General features: G+C 41.0%; 2 protein-coding genes across 3 annotated transcripts; both read right to left on the bottom strand.

The window, feature by feature from the left end:
- Nucleotides 1–980: 980 nt before the first annotated feature.
- Nucleotides 981–15,311, bottom strand: LOC124864331 (aldehyde dehydrogenase family 3 member B1-like). Of its 2 annotated transcripts, none has more exons than XM_047359087.1 (10): nt 15,158–15,311; nt 11,813–11,982; nt 11,424–11,534; nt 7,286–7,406; nt 6,036–6,121; nt 5,755–5,836; nt 2,779–3,171; nt 2,326–2,492; nt 2,142–2,241; nt 981–1,456 (listed from the first exon to the last, which is right to left on the bottom strand). In XM_047359087.1, the coding sequence occupies exons 2-10, from the start codon at nt 11,972–11,974 to the stop codon at nt 1,269–1,271; spliced, it is 1,410 nt and encodes a 469-aa protein (XP_047215043.1). In that variant the 5' UTR covers nt 11,975–11,982; nt 15,158–15,311; the 3' UTR covers nt 981–1,268. The 2 variants fall into 2 exon arrangements, with proteins under 2 accessions (XP_047215043.1, XP_047215044.1); XM_047359088.1 differs by lacking the exon at nt 15,158–15,311 and adding an exon at nt 14,988–15,015.
- A 335-nt stretch (nt 15,312–15,646) lies between these two features.
- On the bottom strand, nt 15,647–22,988 carry LOC124864332 (serine/threonine-protein phosphatase 4 catalytic subunit B). Its single transcript, XM_047359089.1, has 9 exons — nt 22,832–22,988; nt 22,016–22,269; nt 19,979–20,030; nt 19,855–19,905; nt 18,331–18,432; nt 18,001–18,174; nt 17,763–17,889; nt 17,419–17,608; nt 15,647–16,512 (listed from the first exon to the last, which is right to left on the bottom strand). Exons 2-9 carry the CDS (start codon nt 22,123–22,125, stop codon nt 16,383–16,385), a joined length of 936 nt encoding a protein of 311 aa, XP_047215045.1. The 5' UTR covers nt 22,126–22,269; nt 22,832–22,988; the 3' UTR covers nt 15,647–16,382.
- Between the last annotated feature and the right edge of the window lie 469 nt (nt 22,989–23,457).

Raw genomic sequence — 23,457 nt, forward strand, 5'->3', positions numbered from 1 at the left:
GCCATCATACACCTGCTTCAACAAACCCACTGTCATCTGGACAAAGCCAGCAGCACTGTGAGGATCATGTTCTTTGATTTCTCCAGTGCATTTAATACAATCCAACCTGATTTGCTTTGTCAGAAACTCCAGAAGACTCAGGTGGAGGCCTCAACAATCTCCTGGATCAAAGACTACCTGACAAACAGACCACAGTTTGTGAGACTGAAGGGTTATGAGTCTAACCAGGTAGTCAGCAGCACAGGAGCACCACAGGGGACTGTACTCTCACCATTCCTTTTCACTCTGTACACCTCAGACTTCCAGTACAAGACAGACTCCTGTCATCTGCAGAAATACTCGGATGATTCTGCAGTTGTGGGGTGGATCAGAGATGGACAAGAAGCTGAGTACAGGAAGGTGGTGGACCGCTTTGTTGCATGGTGTGTTCCTCCTTGCAGAAAGGCGGAGGTGGCGGTCCTGCTGCTGGGTTGTTGCCCTCCTACGGCCTCCTCCACGTCTCCTGGTGTACTGGTCTGTCTCCTGGTAGCGCCACCAGGCTCTGGACACTATACTGACAGACACAGCAAACCTTCTTGCCACAGCTCGCATTGATGTGCCATCCTGGATGAGCTGCACTACCTGAGCCACTTGTGTGGGTTGTAGAGTCCGTCTCATGCTACCTCGGGTGTGAAAGCACCACCAACATTCAAAAGAGACCAAAACGTCAGCCAGAAAGCATCGGTACTGAGAAGTGGTCTGTGGTCCCCACCTGCAGAACCACTCCTTTATTGAGTGTGTCTTGCTAATCGCCAAAGATTTCCTCCTGTTGTCTTTTCCATTTACACAACAGCTGTGAAATTGATTGTCAATCAGTGTTGCTTCCTAAGTGGATAGTTTGATTTCACAGACGTTTGATTTACTTGGAGTTATATTATGTTGTTTAAGTGTTCCCTTTATTTTTTTGAGCAGTGTATATACAAAAACACCAATAATCTTCCAAAATGTTGCAAAACAAACATTTATTGTCCTCCTAAATTGTATTTCAGTGTAAAAAGTTTCTATTTGGTCTTAAATTCTCACATCCATCTTCATCATGTTGCCCTTAAAAGGAATTTACACTGATATAATCAATTCTTTAACCCTCTAAATCAGCCCTCTGTTATCAGATGTTAACCCTCACACTGCCACTTAATCCTGAGGTGGGACCTGATGGCCATCAAAAAGCTGGCAGACACCAGAAATGATCTCTCCATACAGATACAGTAAAACAAGCCACACAGACTGTATTACATCAGTGAACAGCTGCTTTGCTGAGACGTGGTCCAACGCAGCCATTTCAACTTGTCTTCAGTGTAAGGTGGATACCGCAGGGTATTGAGTCTCTCCAAACCCCAGCCTCGCATCATGCAGGCCCGTCGATGACTGAACGTCTCAAAGCTCCAGCGGCCATGGTAGGAGCCCCAGCCACTGGCCCCTGGAGGGACGTGGGAAAAACGTTTAAGTTAGTTAAACATATTATTGTCTGACAAAATAAATCTAAAACAGTTTCTAATGAATTCTATGGTGCAACTTCCAACTGACTGCAGTGCTTAATTATATTTAACATAATTTATTTTGTGTCTGTAAAGTCCCGATGGCACTGCTGCCTCCACGCATCAGGCTGTAGCAGAGGGCCAGAAAATACATATTTTCCAGAAAATTGGACTCCAATCTGCATTTAAATACAAACATTTTCCCATTCTTCATTCTCTCTTTCCATAATTACTGAGACCTGGAATACTTCAGTCAAACTCCAGCCTGTTTAGGAACCCTGGCAAAATGTCTTAAAGCCACGTTGTCCACTGCTGCCATGAAAGCCAGTTAAGACCACCTCATGCCATCACAACCTCAATGCTGGTTATATGTTTGTTAAACTTAGGGCTTCAGGATTAGTGTATTAGTTTCTGTCCAGGCAGCATTTCGGTTTAACCCCCAACACCTTCAGTTTTCTACAAACCTCAGGCTTCCTGAAAAACTCAAAATAAAAGCTTACTTGGACAGAAGCCTGATTTTGTGTTTGCCTGCTCTGTTGCCCTCAGATCCAGTTTGAACTTACTAGAGCCAATATCATAGCAGTCAGTAGGAGACAGAGGCTCAGCAGTGGGTTAACTGACACATACCTACACCTCCGAAAGGCAGACCAGGAAGGGTCATATGAACAATCCCATCATTAGAGCAGAAGCCCCCACTGCTGGTCTTCTCCATCACCGTCTTCACCACCTTTGACAGGAACAACAAAGTTATCTTCATTTTTACATGTGTTTGAAGCTTTCAACAGGGAGCCTTAAGAGTTCTTGTCCTTACAGAGGATTCGTCAGAGAACACATAAAGGGCCAACGGCTTTTCATGACGATTGACAAATTCAATGCTCTTCTCCAGTTCCTCCACAGTGAAAATAGGCAGAATAGGGCCAAAGATCTCCTCCGCCATCAGGGCATCATCTTCCCCTGCATCCACCACCACTGTGGGTGCTGAAGAAGAACAAAGACTTCAATTTTGCATTAAACTTAAACTCATCAGTAGAATTATTTTTTCTTCTTACCATCAACTTTTAAAAATGATTCTTTGAACATTTCGAATGTTTATTTCTGAGCTCTCCTGTGCATCAGTAAACATGGTCCTGAGTTAGCCATTCAGATGATATGATATGAATAAATGTTTGAAAAGTTTTATTATGACACGTCAGCAGGTTGCTGCTGATGAGTCTGATGCTTTCAATCATTCACTAAACACCAGTTAAAGAACGTCTAGGCCCACCTATGTATTTATCCTCCTGGTCGCTCTCTCCTCCAATAACAACCTTCCCTTTGGTCTGTTCAAGCAGCTTCATCAGACGAGTGAAGTGCCGAGCAGAGACAATCCGGGACAGGTCGGGACACCTCTGGGGCTCCTTTCCGTAGAACTGTTCCAACACGCTGGACAGTGCGGGCAGCAGGGCGTCCCGGGTAGCTTCTGTGCACAGCACGTAGTCTGGAGCCACGCAGCTCTGGCCAGCATTAAAGAACTTTGCCCACACTAAGCGCTGAGCAGCAGCTTGGATGTTTATCCGCCCATATATGAGGCAGGGACTCTTGCCGCCCAGCTCCAAAGTTACTGGTGTCAGGTAAACAGAGGCTGCCTGCACAACGCTTCGGGCCACAGCTTGGGAACCTAAAGGAAAGAGTTAAATGTCAGAGGTCAAAGCAGAAATGGCTGCACCATTTTTATGGTAAATGGTAAAAGGGCTGCACTTATACAGCTTTTCTAGTCTGCCAACACATCAAAGCTTTACACTGGTACTGGTGAGAAATGTATATGAACTCATCATGGGCATCAGTATCAGATTACTTAAAGATGCACTTAAACTGGTGTTTTTCCAGGTTAGAAGGATCATCTAAGAATTTTAAAAAACAACACCTTGGCGCAAATGTTTGAAATTATTGTGGATTTTCTCCAATCCACACAGGTTCTCCATATGCATACATGCTCAGCTATATACATACACCTCACTGTCCTGTTGGAACCCCCGACTGTGTCCAAGTTTCAACCATCTGAGCCAAACTGTCACCCTCTGATGAAAGTATATCAGTTAGAATGATTAGAATCACGAATAATCCAGGTAGCACGAAGGTTTAAGCCCATTATATCCTGCCCAGAGTCAACGTGGTCACCAGGAAAGACGCACGTGCTCACAAATCAACAACTTCAAGCTCGACTGAAATTTGCACCTGCCCATATGGACATGCCAAATGTCTTCTGGAGAAAAGCGTTATGGTCAAACGAGAAAAAGAGTGAGCTTTTAAGCAATAAAAAAAATGTGGAGGAGTTTAAGGGGAGGCTTCAAACCTAAGAACACTAGCAACTGTCAAGCATGAGGCTGGTAGCATCATGCTGAGGGTGTGGGTAAGGCTGGAATTTTGAAGGAACATTACCTCAAAATTCTTCAACCTAACCTGAAATCAACACATACAGTACAGACCAAAAGTTTGGACACACCTTCTCATTCAAAGAGTTTTCTTTATTTTCATGACTATGAATATTGTAGCTTCACACTGAAGGCATCAGAACTATGAATTAACACATGTGGAATTATATACTGAACAAAAAAGTGTGAAACAACTGAAAATATGTCTTATATTCTAGGTTCTTCAAAGTAGCCACCTTTTGCTTTGATTACTGCTCCACACACTCTTGGTATTCTGTTGATGAGCTTCAAGAGGTAGTCACCTGAAATGGTTTTCACTTCACAGGTGTGCCCTGTCAGGTTTAATAAGTGGGATTTCAAGCCTTATAAATGGGGTTGGGACCATCAGTTGTGTTGTGCCTGAACCCAATCGAGATGGTTTGGGTGAGCTGGACCGCAGAGTGAAGGCAAAGGGGCCAACAAGTGCAAAGCATCTCTGGGAACTGCTTCAAGACTGTTGGAAAACCATTTCAGGTGACGACCTCTTGAAGCTCATCAACAGAATGCCAAGAGTGTGCGGAGCAGTAATCAAAGCAAAAGGTGGCTACTTTGAAGAACCTAGAATATAAGACATATTTTCAGTTGTTTCACACTTTTTTGTTCAGTATATAATTCCACATGTGTTCATTCATAGTTTTGATGCCTTCAGTGTGAAGCTACAATATTCATAGTCATGAAAATAAAGAAAACTCTTTGAATGAGAAGGTGTGTCCAATCTTTTGGTCTGTACTGTAGATGGTTGAACCCTGGACTCAGTTAAATATATCAGGAGGACAATGAAAAAACATACTAAAATTAAGCTTAATGGCCCTGACCTAAACCACACAGTACGGTCATGTCCTCAAGGAGCTAAAAGCAGCACACAGCGCTAACATGAGCAGAAGGCACAATACTACTGCTATCAGAACAATAGCCAGGATGTCATATCAACGCACAATAAATGTATGTCTAATATAAAGTTTGTTGTCATTTTAGTGTAAGTGCTGCGTATCACTTTGCTTTGTCCGTTGTTTCCATAGACAGAAGGAACTGATCCCTTAATCAGATGAAGTCTTTCAGCAAATCCTTCTTGATACTGGAGGCGGTTGCTGAAGGCACTCGTCCTTGAAGTTGGGGAAATAGGAATATTTCCATGAAAAATAAAATTTAACCAGGCACTTTGAAAAGGTTCTGATGCTGGGGGATGGTGTAATGAATTGTGTGGGTTAATACACACAAGAACCAAACCGAACTCATCCACTTGCAGCTTCGGCATTGTTTAGCTTGGACTGCAAATTCACAGCGAGAAATAAAAATTGTGTATACGTGAAATTGATCAGCCAGACGTCCATGACCTTATTTAACTGTTCTTCATCAAATACTGTGACGTAACACTTGCAAAAACGTAACAGATGATAGAGAAAACTGAACCGACCGAAAAATATGACCCAAACAGAATATAAAGATATTTCCGCAACACATGGAGAGACTCAATTCAACTTTTCTGCACTCCTGCAGACTCCAAGTACACAATAACATGTAATGAAGGGCTAAAAAAGTTGATTTTGCAGGATATGTCCCCTTTAAGGTCAGAGTCTGATCCAAAGACACACTGACATACGTACTTGTGCGTGCGTTTGTGTGGTATTGGTGGTCTGGAATAAAACTCATAACCTCACAACGGTCAGATGACTAATCTTTCCTACCAATCAGCAGCCATCACATTTACACATCTAACAACCAAACACTAAACAAGCTGGTGCCATATGTTTGTGGATCACAACAGATGTGGAGTTCATCTGGGTTCATACCGGTGTAAAAGATGTGATCAAATCGGTTCTGCAGCAGAGCCTTGGTTTGCTCTGATCCACCACGAACAACTGCATAACAATCCTGTGGAATCAAACCTGCAGTCAGAAGTGCAAGACCTGCTGTGTCGAGTTAAGATGGATCTCCCACAACACATAGCTAAAGCTTGTTTAAAACTGTAGTTGAACAAAACATGAAATACTTCTAAAATTGAATAAGGCAGCTGAAATTCATTTAGCAGTATTAACGGTTAACAATTCTGTAACTAAATAAGCTGATTTACCTGAGACAGGTACTTAGGAATGATCTCTGCTACCAGACGGTCTGTGGCGGAGCTGATCTCTGAAGGCTTGATTACTGCACAGTTTCCTGTCAGAGACATTAACACTGGAAAGTCAGCAAACACAAAGACACTTGGACATCAGTGTGACATACAGCTTTACACAGACATTAATACGTAGACATCCTATCGAACGCTGCTGCCATGTTTGTGGAGTAAAGTCGGAGAGCCAAAACGCCTCTTACGTGTGCAGCATGAAATTGTTCAAACCGCTTAGGAGATCTGCAGTTCTTTTTTATAAGTTCTCATTAAAATCCTGACTTTATTCTTGTAATTAAAGAAAAAAAAATCTCTTAGCCTGGTCCTGATTCTCCATTGTACCTATGAACATAAGTGTGTGTGTGAATAAATAAGGTGAGGCATTAACGGAAACTTCTGTTAAAAATGCTTTATGAAATAAAGTCCCTTTATTTGTATTAGTTCACATGGCAGCCTTGCCTAAAGCAATATGGCGGACACATGGTTACGTCTCAGCAGCGGGCCGACCCAGTCAAAGAGGCGTCTACGTATTAATGTCTATGGCTTTACAGACGTGCTCCTATTAAATAGTTTCAGCCTGACTTATGTGTTTCTGTGAAATTTTCTCCACGATAGCAGGGACATGAAGGGGTTAACATGGAGACCTTCACCTTGGAACTGCAGCACACTGCACCAACCAACAGATAAGCTTGTAGACATCGTAATCTCATCTCCTGGGACAAGAAGTAGGGTAAACAAATATGGAAGTATTATCTTAGCAAATGTCAAGATAGAATATACTTCTATGAGGAACCAGGAGTTGTAGTTCCCCCACTGCAAATAAGAACCACCAATCCTGCTCCATGTCTATGAACTTCCTCTAGCAGTAAGTGAGCTACAAGCTCATGCATCTGATCTCTTCAGACAGAAACCAATTTAAAAGCACTTTAAACCCAGGTTTGGCAAAACAATTTTTACACAGTACTGTTGTTCATTTTTCACTTTGGTTTTGGATCATGTTCATGTTAGGACTGGATGCTCTAATTGTACGTAAAATGTCTCGCTCCTAATGAGTTCCCATCTTTGCTTTACATTAGTGCTTCTGCCATTAACTCTGCTGCTTTCTACTTTATAAAAGTAAAACATACAGTTAGAGATACTTTGGTGGTCTACATGGAACGTTCTGACTTCAGTGACATTTGCTATCCAGTTTATGATACACAAGGTCTGCAGACCTGCAGCAATGGCTCCAACTAGTGGTACAATGAGAAGTTGCAGTGGGTAGTTCCATGGTCCAATGATCAGCACCACTCCTAAAGGCTCCCTCCGGACAAAACATTCATCTAGCTTTGTGGCCTGCAAAAACAACAGAAAAAAATAGGCTAAAAAACAAGCAGGTTCACATTATTCTGATTTCAAAGGAAAATATTTGTAGGCAGGATCTTTAAAAAGCAAAGCTTTCCATGCTTTTATTGAACTTGAGATCTCAGGGGCAACAACACAACTTTACAACCAATTTAAAACAATAATTAATATCCGGAGAATTCTAATAAGAACATTAAAGCTGCTCTATGAGATCTACATAGAGACACATCAATCAGTTTTCTGGCTTATTTGCAAAAAACAATTTTTTAAGTTCTGACCTGCTGACTTTGATTTTAGCTGAATCCAATTACTAATGAAGAATTATGAAGAATTATAAATACTTTATTTGAGATGCATTAACCCAAAAGTGTCACCAAACATTACTGACATAGAGCCTGAATGCTTGAGGTTTAAATAATTGGCTAACATTTATTGAAATCCAAGCAGTTCTTTGCTAAATGAATAACGCATTCAGTGTTAAAAATACATTTGCGACATACAGGGGTTGGACAATGAAACTGAAACACCTGTCATTTTAGTGTGGGAGGTTTCATGGCTAAATTGGACCAGCCTGGTAGCCAGTCTTCATTGATTGCACATTGCACCAGTAAGAGCAGAGTCTAAAGATTCAATTAGTAGGGTAAGAGCACAGTTTTGCTCAAAATATTGAAATGCACACAACATTATGGGTGACATACCAGAGTTCAAAAGAGGACAAATTGTTGGTGCACGTCTTGCTGGCGCATCTGTGACCAAGACAGCAAGTCTTTGTGATGTATCAAGAGCCACGGTATCCAGGGTAATGTCAGCATGCCACCAAGAAGGACGAACCACATCCAACAGGATTAACTGTGGACGCAAGAGGAAGCTGTCTGAAAGGGATGTTCGGGTGCTAACCCGGATTGTATCCAAAAAACATAAAACCACGGCTGCCCAAATCACGGCAGAATTAAATGTGCACCTCAACTCTCCTGTTTCCACCAGAACGTCCGTTGGGAGCTCCACAGGGTCAATATACACGGCCGGGCTGCTATAGCCAAACCTTTGGTCACTCATGCCAATGCCAAACGTCGGTTTCAATGGTGCAAGGAGCGCAAATCTTGGGCTGTGGACAATGTGAAACATGTATTGTTCTCTGATGAGTCCACCTTCACTGTTTTCCCCACATCCGGGAGAGTTACGGTGTGGAGAAGCCCCAAAGAAGCGTACCACCCAGACTGTTGCATGCCCAGAGTGAAGCATGGGGGTGGATCAGTGATGGTTTGGGCTGCCATATCATGGCATTCCCTTGGCCCAATACTTGTGCTAGATGGGCGCGTCACTGCCAAGGACTACCGAACCATTCTTGAGGACCATGTACATCCAATGGTTCAAACATTGTATCCTGAAGGTGGTGCCGTATATCAGGATGACAATGCACCAATACACACAGCAAGACTGGTGAAAGATTGGTTTGATGAACATGAAAGTGAAGTTGAACATCTCCCATGGCCTGCACAGTCACCAGATCTAAATATTATTGAGACACTTTGGGGTGTTTTGGAGGAGCGAGTCAGGAAACGTTTTCCTCCACCAGTTTCACGTAGTGACCTGGCCACTATCCTGCAAGAAGAATGGCTTAAAATCCCTCTGACCACTGTGCAGGACTTGTATATGTCATTCCCAAGATGAATTGACGCTGTATTGGCCGCAAAAGGAGGCCCTACACCATACTAATAAATTATTGTGGTCTAAAACCAGGTGTTTCAGTTTCATTGTCCAACCCCTGTACATACTCACAAAAAGTTCGCGATTATTGGCTTTCAGGTGAGATTTATGGAAAATGAAAAAAGTTCACACCTTAGTGATTTTATATCATAAAGTATGGCATTTAAGTAGGAGCATGCAATGTTGGTTTCCTCATTTCAGTTTATTGAAACAAATGTCAACAACAGTGGTGGGTATACCACAATAAAACATGTCAGTAGCCCCCTTTCCACCGAAAGCATGTCACAAACATGTGTCATGTGCTCTTGAGCAGCAATTCCAGCTTGACAACAAGGTCTCATGCTGTTCACTAGTCGACTTATTATCTGCTGAGGCATGGCATCCGTGGATCGACTTTCATCAGAGAACAGCACTGAAGCCCTCTGGTCCCTCGTCCAGCGTAAATGCTCCCTGGCCTATGCAACAATGTGCCTGGTGGCGCGTTCAGGTACCACTGCAGGTTGTCTAGCACACAGACCACGCTGATAAAAACAGTGTTAAACGGTCTGACATGACACTTGGGTACCTCTCTTAAATGTGCCTGGAGTTGTGTGGCATCATTTGGTTCTGCGGGACACTGTTCACAGTGAAGCAGTCATCAGTGTGGGATGTGGCCAAAGGACGTCCACTTCTATGCCTTTCTGTGACGCGTGCATTCAAAAGTTTAGAGAAGGTCACATATGGTTCACCTGTAAAGGTTTTGGTTCATTTAAGGTTCATCCTGAAATTTCATCTGAAGGCTGAATATCCAGAACTTTTTGCAAGTTATGTATATACCACCAGGCATCTTGGAGGATAAACAATGAGGGTAACCATGGCAACGTATAAAGAAATATTGGAGATAGCAAGTATTAGAAACAGTTATGAAAGAAGGTAAAGTGGTTTTAGGCTACATAACATTCAGTACACTGATACAGAGAACTGCACTGAGTTATCAGTAAAACACAACCAGTTCACATCTAGTTGGGTAATTAACCTGTCAGCGGTCTACACAAAGAAAACACAGCACCTAGTAGAGGCAAGCTAAGGATTTTCCTTTTTTATTTACCTGTTGGGAAGTGCTAACGGCCGCTAGCTTTTTATTTGAAAACCTACAACTCGTCTGTAAACTTCACTGCAGTAAGTCTAAATCCAAAATGTACCCAACCTGCATAAAATTATCAAATTGACAGTTACTTTCTAGATTTATCTTCTTATTCTATGTGTAGGGGCTTAGGCTACACAAGAAAATTGGGTTTCAAAAATAGACGCTCAGCTCATGCCTGTAAAAGTAATATTGGTAAGCCTAGGCCTAGGTCAAGCACCACCCTGGTGACTAGAGAATCACAGTGAGAACCATTACCCACAAATGGAGAACACACAGAACAGCAGAGAAACTTCCCAGGAGAGGGCGGCCTACCAAAAGCACTCAGAAGAGTGCATTGACGACTCTTCCAAAAGGTCAAAAAGGAGGGTTTCAAGGCTAAACCAATGCTTAGCAAAAAGTCTTACATTTACCGGAACATTTGTAAGATTCCCAAGACTTAACATCCTGTTGACTGATGAGACAATTGTGGAACATTTTGGAAGGTGTGTCTTGTTACATCTGGTGTAGAACCATGGCACTATTTCAGGAAAAGAACATTATACACATAGTCAAACATGGTACTTCTTTGGTACTTGGAAGATCTTCTATGATTGATGGAACCATGAATTTCTTCTTTCTAGAGAAAAAAACCAACTGCATATCAGCCTATCTGTTTGACACCTTATGCTTAAATACATATAGGTTATGTAGCAGGACATCGATCCAAAGCACACCAGCAAGTCCTCCTATTAGGTGCTGGAAAAAACAACAAAGAAAAAAGGTCTTGGAGTGATCTCGTCAACTTCTGGACTTAAATCCAACTAAGATGCTGTGGTGGGACCTTAAACATGCTGTGGGCATGCCTGAGAAACTCTCTAATCTGGCTGAATTAAAACAACTATACAAAGAAGAGTGGGCCAACATTTCTAAACATCTATATCAATGACCCACTGCCAGTGCTTTATGGCAATTGCTGCTCCCAAGGCTAGGTATTAGGTTTAGGGAGCGATCAGCTTTTTTCCATTAATACCTTGTTTCCATTAATACCTTGTTTTGAAAACAGGATTTTGTATTTACTCAGGTTATGTTGTATATTAAGGTTTGTCTGTAGGAAGTCAGTAAGGGAACACAAGACTGTAACTGTTCTCTCTGCATCGATAATACCTCTTACTTTAACAGATCACAGCTGAACTTACCAGGCTTTTGGCCACATACTCCGGCTTCATCCAGTTTCTGAAGTTGGAGATGGCATAATGCAGCTCATTGACCACTATATCCACCTCAGAGAGGATGCTCTCAAATTTGGGCTGAAATGCAGGAGCAGCAGTGCAATAAAACGTTAACTTCAGACGCCAACATGTGTGCCCAGCTGAATCACACATAAATGACAATAAAATGTAAAACACGGTTAATAGTTGCGTTAAATGTTCACTAAGCAGGTGTCTTGTGCATTCAGATGGTTGTGGGAAGCATTAAAACAATGTCCTCCTGCATCATCATGAGGGCAGCGACACAATTTTGTATTGTGACTACGAAGTGATGTGTTTGTGCATGTGCTGCTCTGTGCAACACATGTGTCATATACCTTCGCTAAATCTTGGTGTAAAGCCTTTAAAATCTGCTCCTCATTGTCTCTGACCATGGACAAGAGATTGGTGAGCTGCGTTCGACGAAACTCCTCTGGTAAAGTGATTCCTGACCTAAAGGCTGTCCGTAACCGCTCCAGAACATGACTCTGGGAGTCCATCCCTGCAGCTGGAACAAATAATCCCATTCACTTCTAGACTTCTACAATAAAGTTTGACATTATGAACATTAAACAGGTTTAGAGTTTTGATCTGGAAAAATAAACAGTGGTAAGTTGAGAGAACGTGTTTCAGAAAAAACATTTCACAAGGTGCAATAAAACTTGACGGGCCAGTCCAAATGATTCAGCAGAACATGAGGCTTAATGAAAATCCATGAAATATCACAGTTTGTTTCTACAAAAACTTTAACTGAATGGAAAAAAATAAGCAAACATTGATGAACAATGGCTGATAGGGATCTTACTGTGACGAGGCAACTGTCATTAGTTCCAAACTGAGGTTAGGAAACATTCCAAGCAAAACAGGAATGTGCCTCAATTTGAAATAGGTCACAGCAGAAGCTGGTATCCCATTTGACTTTAGTTAAGGGCTATTTTACTCTTTCTGCAATCTAAAATACTTAGGGCAAACCTAAACTGGATTATTCTACACTGAACAGTTTACTAGTGGGAACACAAATGAGGATTTTAATGCTTCCTTTTATTTTTTAAAATATCTGTCAAATAATTATCAAATACAGGTCCTTCTCAAAATATTAGCATATTGTTATAAAGTTCATTATTTTCCATAATGTAATGATGAAAATTTAACATTCATATATTTTAGATTCATTGCACACTAACTGAAATATTTCAGGTCTTTTATTGTCTTAATACAGATGATTTTGGCATACAGCTCATGAAAACCCAAAATTCCTATCTCACAAAATTAGCATATTTCATCCGACCAATAAAAGAAAAGTGTTTTTAATACAAAAAACGTCAACCTTCAAATAATCATGTACAGTTATGCACTCAATACTTGGTCGGGAATCCTTTTGCAGAAATGACTGCTTCAATGCGGCGTGGCATGGAGGCAATCAGCCTGTGGCACTGCTGAGGTCTTATGGAGGCCCAGGATGCTTCGATAGCGGCCTTTAGCTCATCCAGAGTGTTGGGTCTTGAGTGTCTCAACGTTCTCTTCACAATATCCCACAGATTCTCTATGGGGTTCAGGTCAGGAGAGTTGGCAGGCCAATTGAGCACAGTGATACCATGGTCAGTAAACCATTTACCAGTGGTTTTGGCACTGTGAGCAGGTGCCAGGTCGTGCTGAAAAATGAAATCTTCATCTCCATAAAGCTTTTCAGCAGATGGAAGCATGAAGTGCTCCAAAATCTCCTGATAGCTAGCTGCATTGACCCTGCCCTTGATAAAACACAGTGGACCAACATCAGCAGCTGACACGACACCCCAGACCATCACTGACTGTGGGTACTTGACACTGGACTTCTGGCATTTTGGCATTTCCTTCTCCCCAGTCTTCCTCCAGACTCTGGCACCTTGATTTCCGAATGACATGCAGAATTTGCTTTCATCCGAAAAAAGTACTTTGGACCACTGAGCAACAGTCCAGTGCTGCTTCTCTGTAGCCCAGGTCTGGGGAATGTGGCACCTGTAGCCCATTTCCTGCACACGCCTGTGCACGGTGGCTCTGGATGTTTCTACTCCAGACTCAGTCCACTGCTTCCGCAGGTCCCCCAAGGTCTGGAATCGGCCCTTCTTCACAATCTTCCTCAGGGTCCGGTCACCTCTTCTCGTTGTGCAGCGTTTTCTGCCACACTTTTTCCATTGAGATGCCTTGATACAGCACTCTGGGAACAGCCTATTCGTTCAGAAATGTCTTTCTGTGTCTTACCCTCTTGCTTGAGGGTGTCAATAGTGGCCTTCTGGACAGCAGTCAGGTCGGCAGTCTTACCCATGATTGGGGTTTTGAGTGATGAACCAGGCTGGGAGTTTTAAAGGCCTCAGGAATCTTTTGCAGGTGTTTAGAGTTAACTCGTTGATTCAGATGATTAGGTTCATAGCTCGTTTAGAGACCCTTTTAATAATATGCTAATTTTGTGAGATAGGAATTTTGGGTTTTCATGAGCTGTATGCCAAAATCATCCGTATTAAGACAATAAAAGACCTGAAATATTTCAGTTAGTGTGCAATGAATCTAAAATATATGAATGTTAAATTTTCATCATTACATTATGGAAAATAATGAACTTCATCACAATATGCTAATATTTTGAGAAGGACCTGTACCTCCTCCACACAACTCATCCTGAACGCCAGCACAACTGAAACCCAATCCTCATTCATCCTGTCTCACAGTGAGTATCTTGACTTGGCTTAATGTTCAAACAAGAAAAAACCTGACCTCATGTTAGCGTTCGTTACAAGATATTTTCATGATTTGTTGGATTATTGATTGCTTAATACACCAGCCCAGGATACAATTTCACATTAAACATTTTAGAATATCCTCTTTGAATGAATTTTAATTTGGCCATTTTTTTGAAACTTTACCAATCAAATATGTTGTAGCAGAGACTAAGTAGTGAGGTAGGAAAAAACCCTTTGCAGCATCTGAATTTCAGCATTTAATGTAAAAAAATCATAATGGAAGAGAAATAAGAACAGAGGCCTGCCTGCCTGCAGCAACCTTGGGTGAAACCATCCTCAGTGGTGAGCAAGCAGAGTAGTTCCTGTGACTGACCATTTCACAAGTCCCAAACTTATCTAAAGGATCTCTGAACCAATGAAGAACATCCAGCATTATGGTTTCAATCTGGATTAAGGGTTGTTTCACTGCTAAAGTATATTGAAATCATCCAAAAAGACTCACCAGCCATTCATTGTGTTTTAAGGAATCTCTGTTCACTGTAGAATAATTTAATTAAGGTTTGACCTGTGTAAGTATTTTTGATATCTAAACAGAGAATCAGAGCCCAGGTTTGCTAAAACAGTGAACTAGTCCTTTACCACTGAACCGCATACCAACTTCAGTGGCTGTTAGATGAACAGATTTACCGCTGAGTTTACAGTCAGTCAGAGGTTGTCAGCTTTTAAACACGCCCAATCTTCTCTGAACTATCAAAGCACCATAAATGTTCAAGCAAAAAACAAAGAAACATGTATATACGTTAGCAGATAACTCCCAACCACATGACAACTCTTCATCTACGTTCTCCATTTCTTCCATCACGCACCGACTGGCCGCCTATTCAGCTACGTATCCTTCCGCGGTGACTGGCGAAAATTGTGCAAACACAAAATAAACCGAGATAAGAGACACAGCTGCTTGCCATCTACCTGCTTGATGCGCTGGTTTCTCTAAATATCAAAGCCGACAGCAGATGCCGTGAGAAGTCAGCGCTTCAGGCGAGGAGGACCTCTGGTTTCCGGGTGTTCCTTCCTCTACCAGCCCTATCCCCTTTGGAAGGTGGGACCTAGTTTCTGTTCGAGCTGGAAGAACTAGCCGCGAAACTTGTCAGGTGAGAGAGCCGCGACCCGAGGCTCCCGTCTGCCTGATCGGTCCAAGATTGAATTCGGTAGCTTCTGCTGACCAAGAGGTCTCATAACCACTTACTTTTTTTTTTTTTTTTACAGAAAATACAAGATTAGAATTAAATAACTCACGTTCAATACTAGTCGAGTATTTCAGTAAAAACATGTGGACACCACACGGTCTGTCAGTTACTCGGGATCCAAATTTAATCTGTTTTCAGCGGATTGGTCCTTTAAAATGAAACCTCATGAATGTTTTCTGCAGGTCATAAAAATCACTGCTAAACCAACAAATCAGTATTGATAGAAAAACTTTATTTTCACCATATCAAAATTGACAGAGCTAGAGCAATCCAGAGATTAAAATGAATTAAGAGGAGAAAAATAGAGAACATTGTGACTTTGTTGAGTTGGTTACACATCTGACGTTTATTTGTGATGGTGCTGAGCAGCAGCACGTAGAATGTTAAAGATCAACGCACGTAACAGATGACAGACAAAAACAACAGTTATACAAAGTCAAACAAAATGGATCTATTAAAGGAATTCCTTAACTGATAAAATTGTAAAATCTCCTACAGCTGTAGATTTCTGAAAAAGAAAAAAGACTTTGCTCCATTCAAAGTTCTAAAACTAAATTACAATATTTGTCATAAAAAATAAAAAAGAACACTAGAAAAGAGTTGAGCTGAAAACAAGGATGTATCTACACATAGTGAGGAGGGGATCAGGCGGAAGAGGTTGGCTGAAGGCTTTAAGAGTCAGCCTCATATAGCTTAGAAGTGACAACAGTCATTGGCCCAGTATTTGCCACGCCTTTCCACCTCTCACTGCAACTGCTCTGTCAGGACTGGGCAATCAGGCAAAAATCCAGCTCTTCAAGCTGAAGCTGCACAGCTTTGCAGGATCGGGCGGGTTTTCTGTCTAACTGCGTAGAGTTCAGGCTGAAGGAATGCTCCAGCAGCAGGATGGAGGTCGCTTGGTGTTAAATGGTACTAGAATTTGACACATGGCTGGCTATTTAAAGATTTTACAGGAAATAGTCAGCTACTGGTTTCTTGGAAGGGATGCCTCTGGTCTCCTGTGGTGCTGCCTCAAATATGATGAACTCTCGCTGTAAATGCTCGTCAAGTTCCAAGATGGCTGCCACATTTCCACATCTGATTATCAGGGGGGACAAAAAACATTGGTTTGGTCATTTTAAATGGATACAATGAGCTTCGTTTTAAAATTTCCTTTGATTATCATCATAGATTATAATGTATGTGCTCAGAAATTCAGGACAAGTGCAAAGGCTACATCTAGTCTGACAGACTGCAAACCAACCTCAGCCTTTCCTTCAAACTGTAAGAAAGATGCCCATTTATTACAAAACTAAACTCATGTATGACTGCTTGGCTGTGTTTGGTTGAGGCACTCAACATGCTAACTGTTGTCAAAAAGTACATGCTTACAGTGACCTCAGATTACATGGGAATAGCTTTGCATGCATGACATTTATATACATCAGTTCTATTTGTCTTGCTTGTAATCCACTTTGTTTTGGTCTCGCTGTGAATCAGCATTTTATTGAAGCACCTTCAAGGTAGGATGTTAATAATAAGAGCGCTCAATATCACAGATTCTCCAAGGCTTCTATATTATAACTGGCCAGTTGGATGGACTCTGCACAGTGTATTTGGCTCACAGATCATATGGATCTTAGTGACCGAGGCTAGCATTGGAGACACCATGATGTTGGAAAAGAAACAGCAGAGTGAGGAAGATGTTGGTCAATCTCAAGCCATATTGTTCATGTCATATTTAACAATATTGCAGATTCATGTTTTTCTAATATCATGCAGTCCTGGTTAAAAGTAGCTCGTACAACTGGATTAACTAGGAGAACAGCTGTACAGTGTGTTGGTAGAACATTAACATAATGACAGATTTGAAATACTGCAATAAATGTTAAATATGCATCAACAATATGCTACTCCACAGTGTGAAGCATTATTTGGATGTGTCAGCAACTCCGGTTGTCCAGTAAATAAAAACACTGAGTTGAATGCAACTAGACTCCCCACCTGTAGCAGTAGTTTGGTGCTGACCACACTGTGAGCACAGTCTCATTGAAGTGCCACTTGTATCCCTCCATGACCAGCTGGTGGGCCCGGCATATCATGTGTATGTCGTTGGCGGCGTTGAACTGAGCCACCACATCACTCCCAAACAAGTAGCCAGCTCCTCTGGGACTCACCCCCCATCCTGTGGTATCTGAGATCAAAGAAACAAAAATTATTCTCAGGAAACCATTTCCTTCTGACTGTTGTTGTAAATTCAGCTCAAAATCCCTAAGCTACAATTTACCTGAAGTACCTTTGTCTGAAATGTTAGGAATCAAAGATAGTTTGTAAAAACCTGCAGATACCTTCAGGGTCTGACCACAAAAGGTCACACATGGGTCCATCATGGGGCACTTCCTGTTTCCTATCAATGGTCCTGATCTGGTCCAATGTCTGGATGGAGGGAGACAAACCACCATGGACGCAGAAGATCTGAAACATTCAAATTAACGTGGTGTATTAGAAACAGAAGCAAACAGTTAAATGCAACAACATTCCCATAAAATACTTGTAAGTCAGAGATGACCCGTAAATACATCTCACCTTTCCATCAATGATAGCAGAAAGTGACAAGTAATCAAAAATCTCAGTGCAGTATCTCCACACGGTGACTGAACCATATTTGCGGAGGCACTCATCGTAGAAGCCGTAGACCTGTGTAATTTGCCTGGATTCGTGGTTTCCTCGGATTAGGGTTATCCTATCAGGATAACGCACCTAATGTGAACACACAAGAGGTTAAAAGACGAAATGAAAGCACAGTGAAAATGCTGCATAAATGAACTAATCTATCTTGTCTAAGCTGTAACTGAAATCCAAATGTTTACAACTGTACTGGCAAACACACAAGTAAGGTTTGTCCCCTGTGTTTACCTTAAGAGCTAGCAGCAGAAGAAAAGTCTCCACACTGTAGAAGCCACGGTCCACAAAGTCCCCCATGAAGAGATAATTTGTCTCCGGAACGTCACCGCCAACCTATTTTGTTTGAAGGTTAAAAACAAAAGGATAGTGCTTTTAATAATGTGCTGGGAATTTTAAATAGTTGTTATAGATGAGGGGTTGACAGAATGTTCTATACAGAAAGGCTTACCAGGGTTCATACAGAATGTGCTTCAGAACCAGCAATGCTACGACCCACTTATTACTTTAACATGTCAGCCGCTCCAATGTGACAGTATAAGAACCAAGGTGAACATGTAGGAAACAGTCTCCATTCATGAAGCATCAACAGAAGGTTGCAGATGAATTCCCCCACATTTCCACTGTTGGGAAGGTGGGGTTGAATCCCTTCCCAGAAGGCTTGTGAAAGCAGTCAGTAGTGATCTTCTTTAAAACAGCATCCTAGCTGACAGAACTACAGCTTATTTCATAGCCCTAAAAGAAATCCTAGAGCTTTCTTCCCTTTAAAATACAGGAACTATGAATGATCAGGGCTCAGAAAAAAAAGATCTTTATCTCAGACTAAAAGCTGTAGTAATAGGGAGCAAAATAAAATACATCCACCAACCAATGAAGTTTGATGCTAGCTCTACTGAGCTGACAATAAGGAGGTATTCTGACTGATTTTCATCAACCTCGGGAGTCGGAACTGGGAAGTCCGACTGAGTTTTCTCAGAGTTGTAGCATTCCAGTTTCCTGCTTGTTTCCGTTCGAATTGCTAGCAACTGTAACAGCTGTCTTACAACAATAACGATGACAATAACACTGCTCTAAGCAGTATTTTGTGCATATAAACAGCTATCAAACATCTCATCCTATAAACACTGAAAGTAGTACGAGTATGACTGACTAAAAGGTGCAAAAATAATAAAGAACTGCTAAAAACAGTCACAGCAAGCACAATTTACAACTATTGATGTGAGCAGCAGCCATCTTGAATGCAGAAGTTGGGAATGGTCAGTTGCCCTGACTTTCCAACTTGTAATTCCCTTTTTGCGGGCATTCCAATTGAAATTTCCTGCTCGGAGGTCAGAAATTCCGGTTTTCAAGTACAAATGGACCCGGCACAAAACAAGACCCTTGTAATTTGACAACTCAAAGAAACATTATGTCCCTCATTGAACTTCAAGCAAAAGCAAATCAAGCATTCATTCCTTTTATTCCAGTCAGAGGTTGCAGTAGCTCAGTAGAGCTGCACAATACTGGAAAATCATAAAATGGTTAAGTTATTGTTAAATACTGAAGTGAGGAAACCAGTTGAGATAATTCCAAATGTTGCCTCCAGTATCTTGGACATGGTGTCCATCTACTGCAGACAGATTCCAGCAAACACACCTAGTACATTAGTGGCACGCACTATCATTTCCTGACACTTAAAAATAGACTTCATAGAAAGCTCCTCACTGTGAAAAACTATTAGAATGGTCAGAAGCAAATGGTAAAAAGATGAAAACTTACTCTGAACAACTCTTTCAGGTCATAGAACTGTCCATGAATATCTCCACACACCTACAAGAAAAATGCTTTAAAAAGACTCCACATCAGACACAAAAAAAATCAAACTAATGTTTAGTTTACTTACTGTGACAGGAGAGTCTACCCTCTGAACATTGCTTTCTTCAACTAGAATCTCTCTGAAAATATGTTCAGATGAAAATAAAGTTAGAATTTCATGCTTTGATATTTGAAACCATTTTTTTTTTTTTACAGTTGCATAGAATTGATGAAAATCTGCAATTTTCTGGGCACCATCTAGAATTTTCACAAATCACAGAGAAAGACACCAAATACAATGCTGCATTTCATGGACACCTGGGGTGTGTGATCTGCATGTGGATGTATGGTGAACGCTGAGGTTTTACGTTTTTTTATTTCACAATATTATGGCAAACTATATACTAGATGAACTGACAATTCCCTTTGCTGAAATCCACTGGATCAGATGGAGAACTACTTTCACACTGCATTGAACAGATGCTGACTGACTAATCTCAGGGTTTAGTTAAATCATGGAATATGCAAAAGAAACATCCGGATGTGGCCTCAAATTAAAAGGAGCACAATAGTAGTTTGGTAGTACCCCGCCTCTCGCCCATAGACTGCTGGAGATAGGCACCAGCTCCCCCACGACCCACTATGGAATAAGCGGTAGAAAATGACTGACTGACTGACAATAGTATATCATGTGGTTAATATAAAAATGTCTCACAACCATAAAGTACAATAATATTTCTATGTTCTCCATAGTCAACTTATAAATGGTCTTTTTTTCATTATGATGTTCATGTATTAATCCAAGCCACGCTGAGTTCCACAGTCAGTACTGAGAGCATAAATAAATGTAGCATTTATGTTTCAAAATACATGTTCACAGCATACTTGCAAAACTGAATTTAACTGTTTGACAAAGAGCAAGGGTCATTTTTACAACAATAAACAATCTGGGTTACTGGGCTCACTAATAGATTTAAAGGTAAAGAAACTGAGCTGACTTGTAACAATACTTTATTAATCCCAAAGGGAAATTAAATGTTGTAGCTCATTATGAAGGTTTCTTCAAAGAGTTGTAGATGCTGATGGCTGTGGGCAGGAAGGATCTCCTGTAGCGATCCGTCTTACAGCAGATCTGAAGAAGCCTCTGACTGAAGACACTGTTGTTGTACAACAGTCTCATATCACCACAATAAAAGTAGAAAAGTTATGAAAAACATTTTAGGCGCATAATCACCCATTGCTTGTATATTTAACGATATGTCTGAAAAGATTTCAGTCTGAACCTGTTCATTTAAAGTCTGCTTTTTCTATTCGGCATCCAAAGACGAAGAACAAGGAAAACATACAAGTCTTCAAAATATATATTGAGACACTTAAACAGTTATACTGTGGAGTAACAGATTTTTAATTATATAACGTGTACTTTTAATATAAGGCAGTACTTTAGCATAAGGCTGTACAATATCACGAGTTTATCATTATCACAATACACAATATGCATACCGCAAAGAGCCAGGACTGCTATAAGTGCTAGATACTAAATGAAATACCATGCATTTTGGCGCTTTATGCCTGTAATATGTGTAGCAACCCTTTTTTTAAATGCAGCATAAATGTTTTAGATCGTAAAGAGGTGAAAAGGTGCTAAAGTCATTAAGTGACTATAAGTTGTTTCAATGACAAAAACAGATAACAGGCAGATGCAACTTTTTCAATAAAAACTTTTTTTTTCCCAGCAGCTGGACAGACTACTCACAACCAGGGCTCTATGTTGGCTATAAATCCAAGGCAGAAAGACGGAAAAACTTGTGAATTCTTTATTACTCACAAGTCATATTGTTATCACAACACTCACCGACATTACTGCATATCACACGTTTCCCTAAAATTATGCAGCGCTACTTAACTACACAACTGAGTCTTTTAAAAAAATGTGGATATATTTCAGAACTGAAATGCCCAATATACTCCTTTGCTGTCAGAGTTTGAGATTTTCAAAGCACAGAGGATTTATCATCTTTTCTTGAGATGTTTTAATATGGATACGGCTTAACCAGGACTATCAATGATTTCTGATTAATTTACATGTACAGTTACTCCTGTCTCCATGCCAAGCTGCACTCACCTGGCTTTAGCACATAATGCTTTGACTTCATTTTCCTTGATGAGCTCACAGCGTCGGAGCTGCTCTATTTGTCGGTCCAGGTCACTGATGTCCCCCATTGTCACACACATAGAGAGGTGTTCACACTATTCACCTCTAACACTCCGGGATCCCTCAACACTCGGCTACTCCACCCCCAAAGCAACCGAGCCAATATCCCGCACGGAGAAAGGCCGGGGATCTGCTTCAGCCACGGAGGTGAGGACTTAAAAAAGCTGAGGGGAAAAATAAAACAATGATATTAATTCAGATCTAAAATAAAAAACTTAAACATTCAAAACAACCAGCAGTGTGTTGGGAAGTCACAAGTTCCTATCTGCTTTCTGAAAATAAAACCACAGTAACTTTAAAGTCTTCAACGTGAAACAGACAAAAAAGCACAAAAAGTGGCGTTATTTCTTGAAGAATGCGAGGCCTAGGGGCGCAGCTTCCCCTATGCTAGTCACTAGCATGTTAGCTTACATCACCATCAATACGTCAGAGAACAACTGATTCTTTGAGAACTAAGCCAACCATTTTGTTCAGGAATTTGTCTGAATCGCTGAACAAATGTCTCGCAGTGTATAGCAAACACATCCCTATGTCCGACAGCCTGTTGTAGTAATAAAGTACGTCAATCTGATGATATAAACGGCTGTCACTTAGCAGTATTAGCATCTGGTTAACTTCACATTTGGCGCAAACGCTAGTTAGCTCTCCTTGGCTAATTTGGCTAGCAAGACATACAACGGCACACATTCCACTGGTGAAACGACAGGACTTCAAAAACGTAATTACCGTGTTTCTAGATGTTGAAACCCAAACACTTATGTTACTCTTAATGGACGGTGGACTCTTTCGCCGTTTGTTCACCGGCTCCTCTCCCTCCCCCGGTATCGTCTTTGCCTGTTCAGTCCTGCTGTGCTCGCCAACGCCACTCCACCGTAACTTCCGGTGTGGGGGACGCGCAACTGTCGGTCTAATTTTCAACCAGAACAGTGTCTGACTGGAGAACGTTACAAAACAAGCTACATTACAAAAAAAAAAATATATATATATACATATATATATATATATACATATATATATATCTATATATATATATATGTATATATATACATATATATATATATATATACATATATATATATATATATACACATATATATATGTATATGTATATATATATATATATTTATATATATATATATATATATACACCTGGTTTTAGACCACAATAATTTATTAGTATAGTGTAGGGCCTCCTTTTGCGGCCAATACAGCGTCAATTCGTCTTGGGAATGACATATACAAGTCCTGCACAGTGGTCAGAGGGATTTTAAGCCATTCTTCTTGCAGGATAGTGGCCAGGTCACTATGTGATACTGGTGGAGGAAAACGTTTCCTGACTCGCTCCTCCAAAA

This window comes from Girardinichthys multiradiatus, chromosome Y (genome assembly GCF_021462225.1).
Source record: "Girardinichthys multiradiatus isolate DD_20200921_A chromosome Y, DD_fGirMul_XY1, whole genome shotgun sequence".
NCBI lineage: Eukaryota > Metazoa > Chordata > Actinopteri > Cyprinodontiformes > Goodeidae > Girardinichthys > Girardinichthys multiradiatus.

What these genes read in the sequence shown, in the direction of transcription:
- LOC124864331 (XM_047359087.1), bottom strand. Translation starts at nt 11,974, where the DNA reads ATGGACTCCCAGAGTCATGTTCTGGAGCGGTTACGGACAGCCTTTAGG. An exon ending in TGATCACATCTTTTACACCG is followed by an intron (nt 3,172 to 5,754) that starts GTATGAACCCAG and finishes TCTTTCCTTTAG; the next exon opens with GTTCCCAAGCTGTGGCCCGA. An exon ending in CCAGGAGGATAAATACATAG is followed by an intron (nt 2,493 to 2,778) that starts GTGGGCCTAGAC and finishes GTTCTTCTTCAG; the next exon opens with CACCCACAGTGGTGGTGGAT.
- LOC124864332 (XM_047359089.1), bottom strand. Translation starts at nt 22,125, where the DNA reads ATGTGTGTGACAATGGGGGACATCAGTGACCTGGACCGACAAATAGAG. An exon ending in GGGTAGACTCTCCTGTCACA is followed by an intron (nt 19,906 to 19,978) that starts GTAAGTAAACTA and finishes TTTTTCTTGTAG; the next exon opens with GTGTGTGGAGATATTCATGG. An exon ending in TTCTGCTGCTAGCTCTTAAG is followed by an intron (nt 18,175 to 18,330) that starts GTAAACACAGGG and finishes TGTTCACATTAG; the next exon opens with GTGCGTTATCCTGATAGGAT.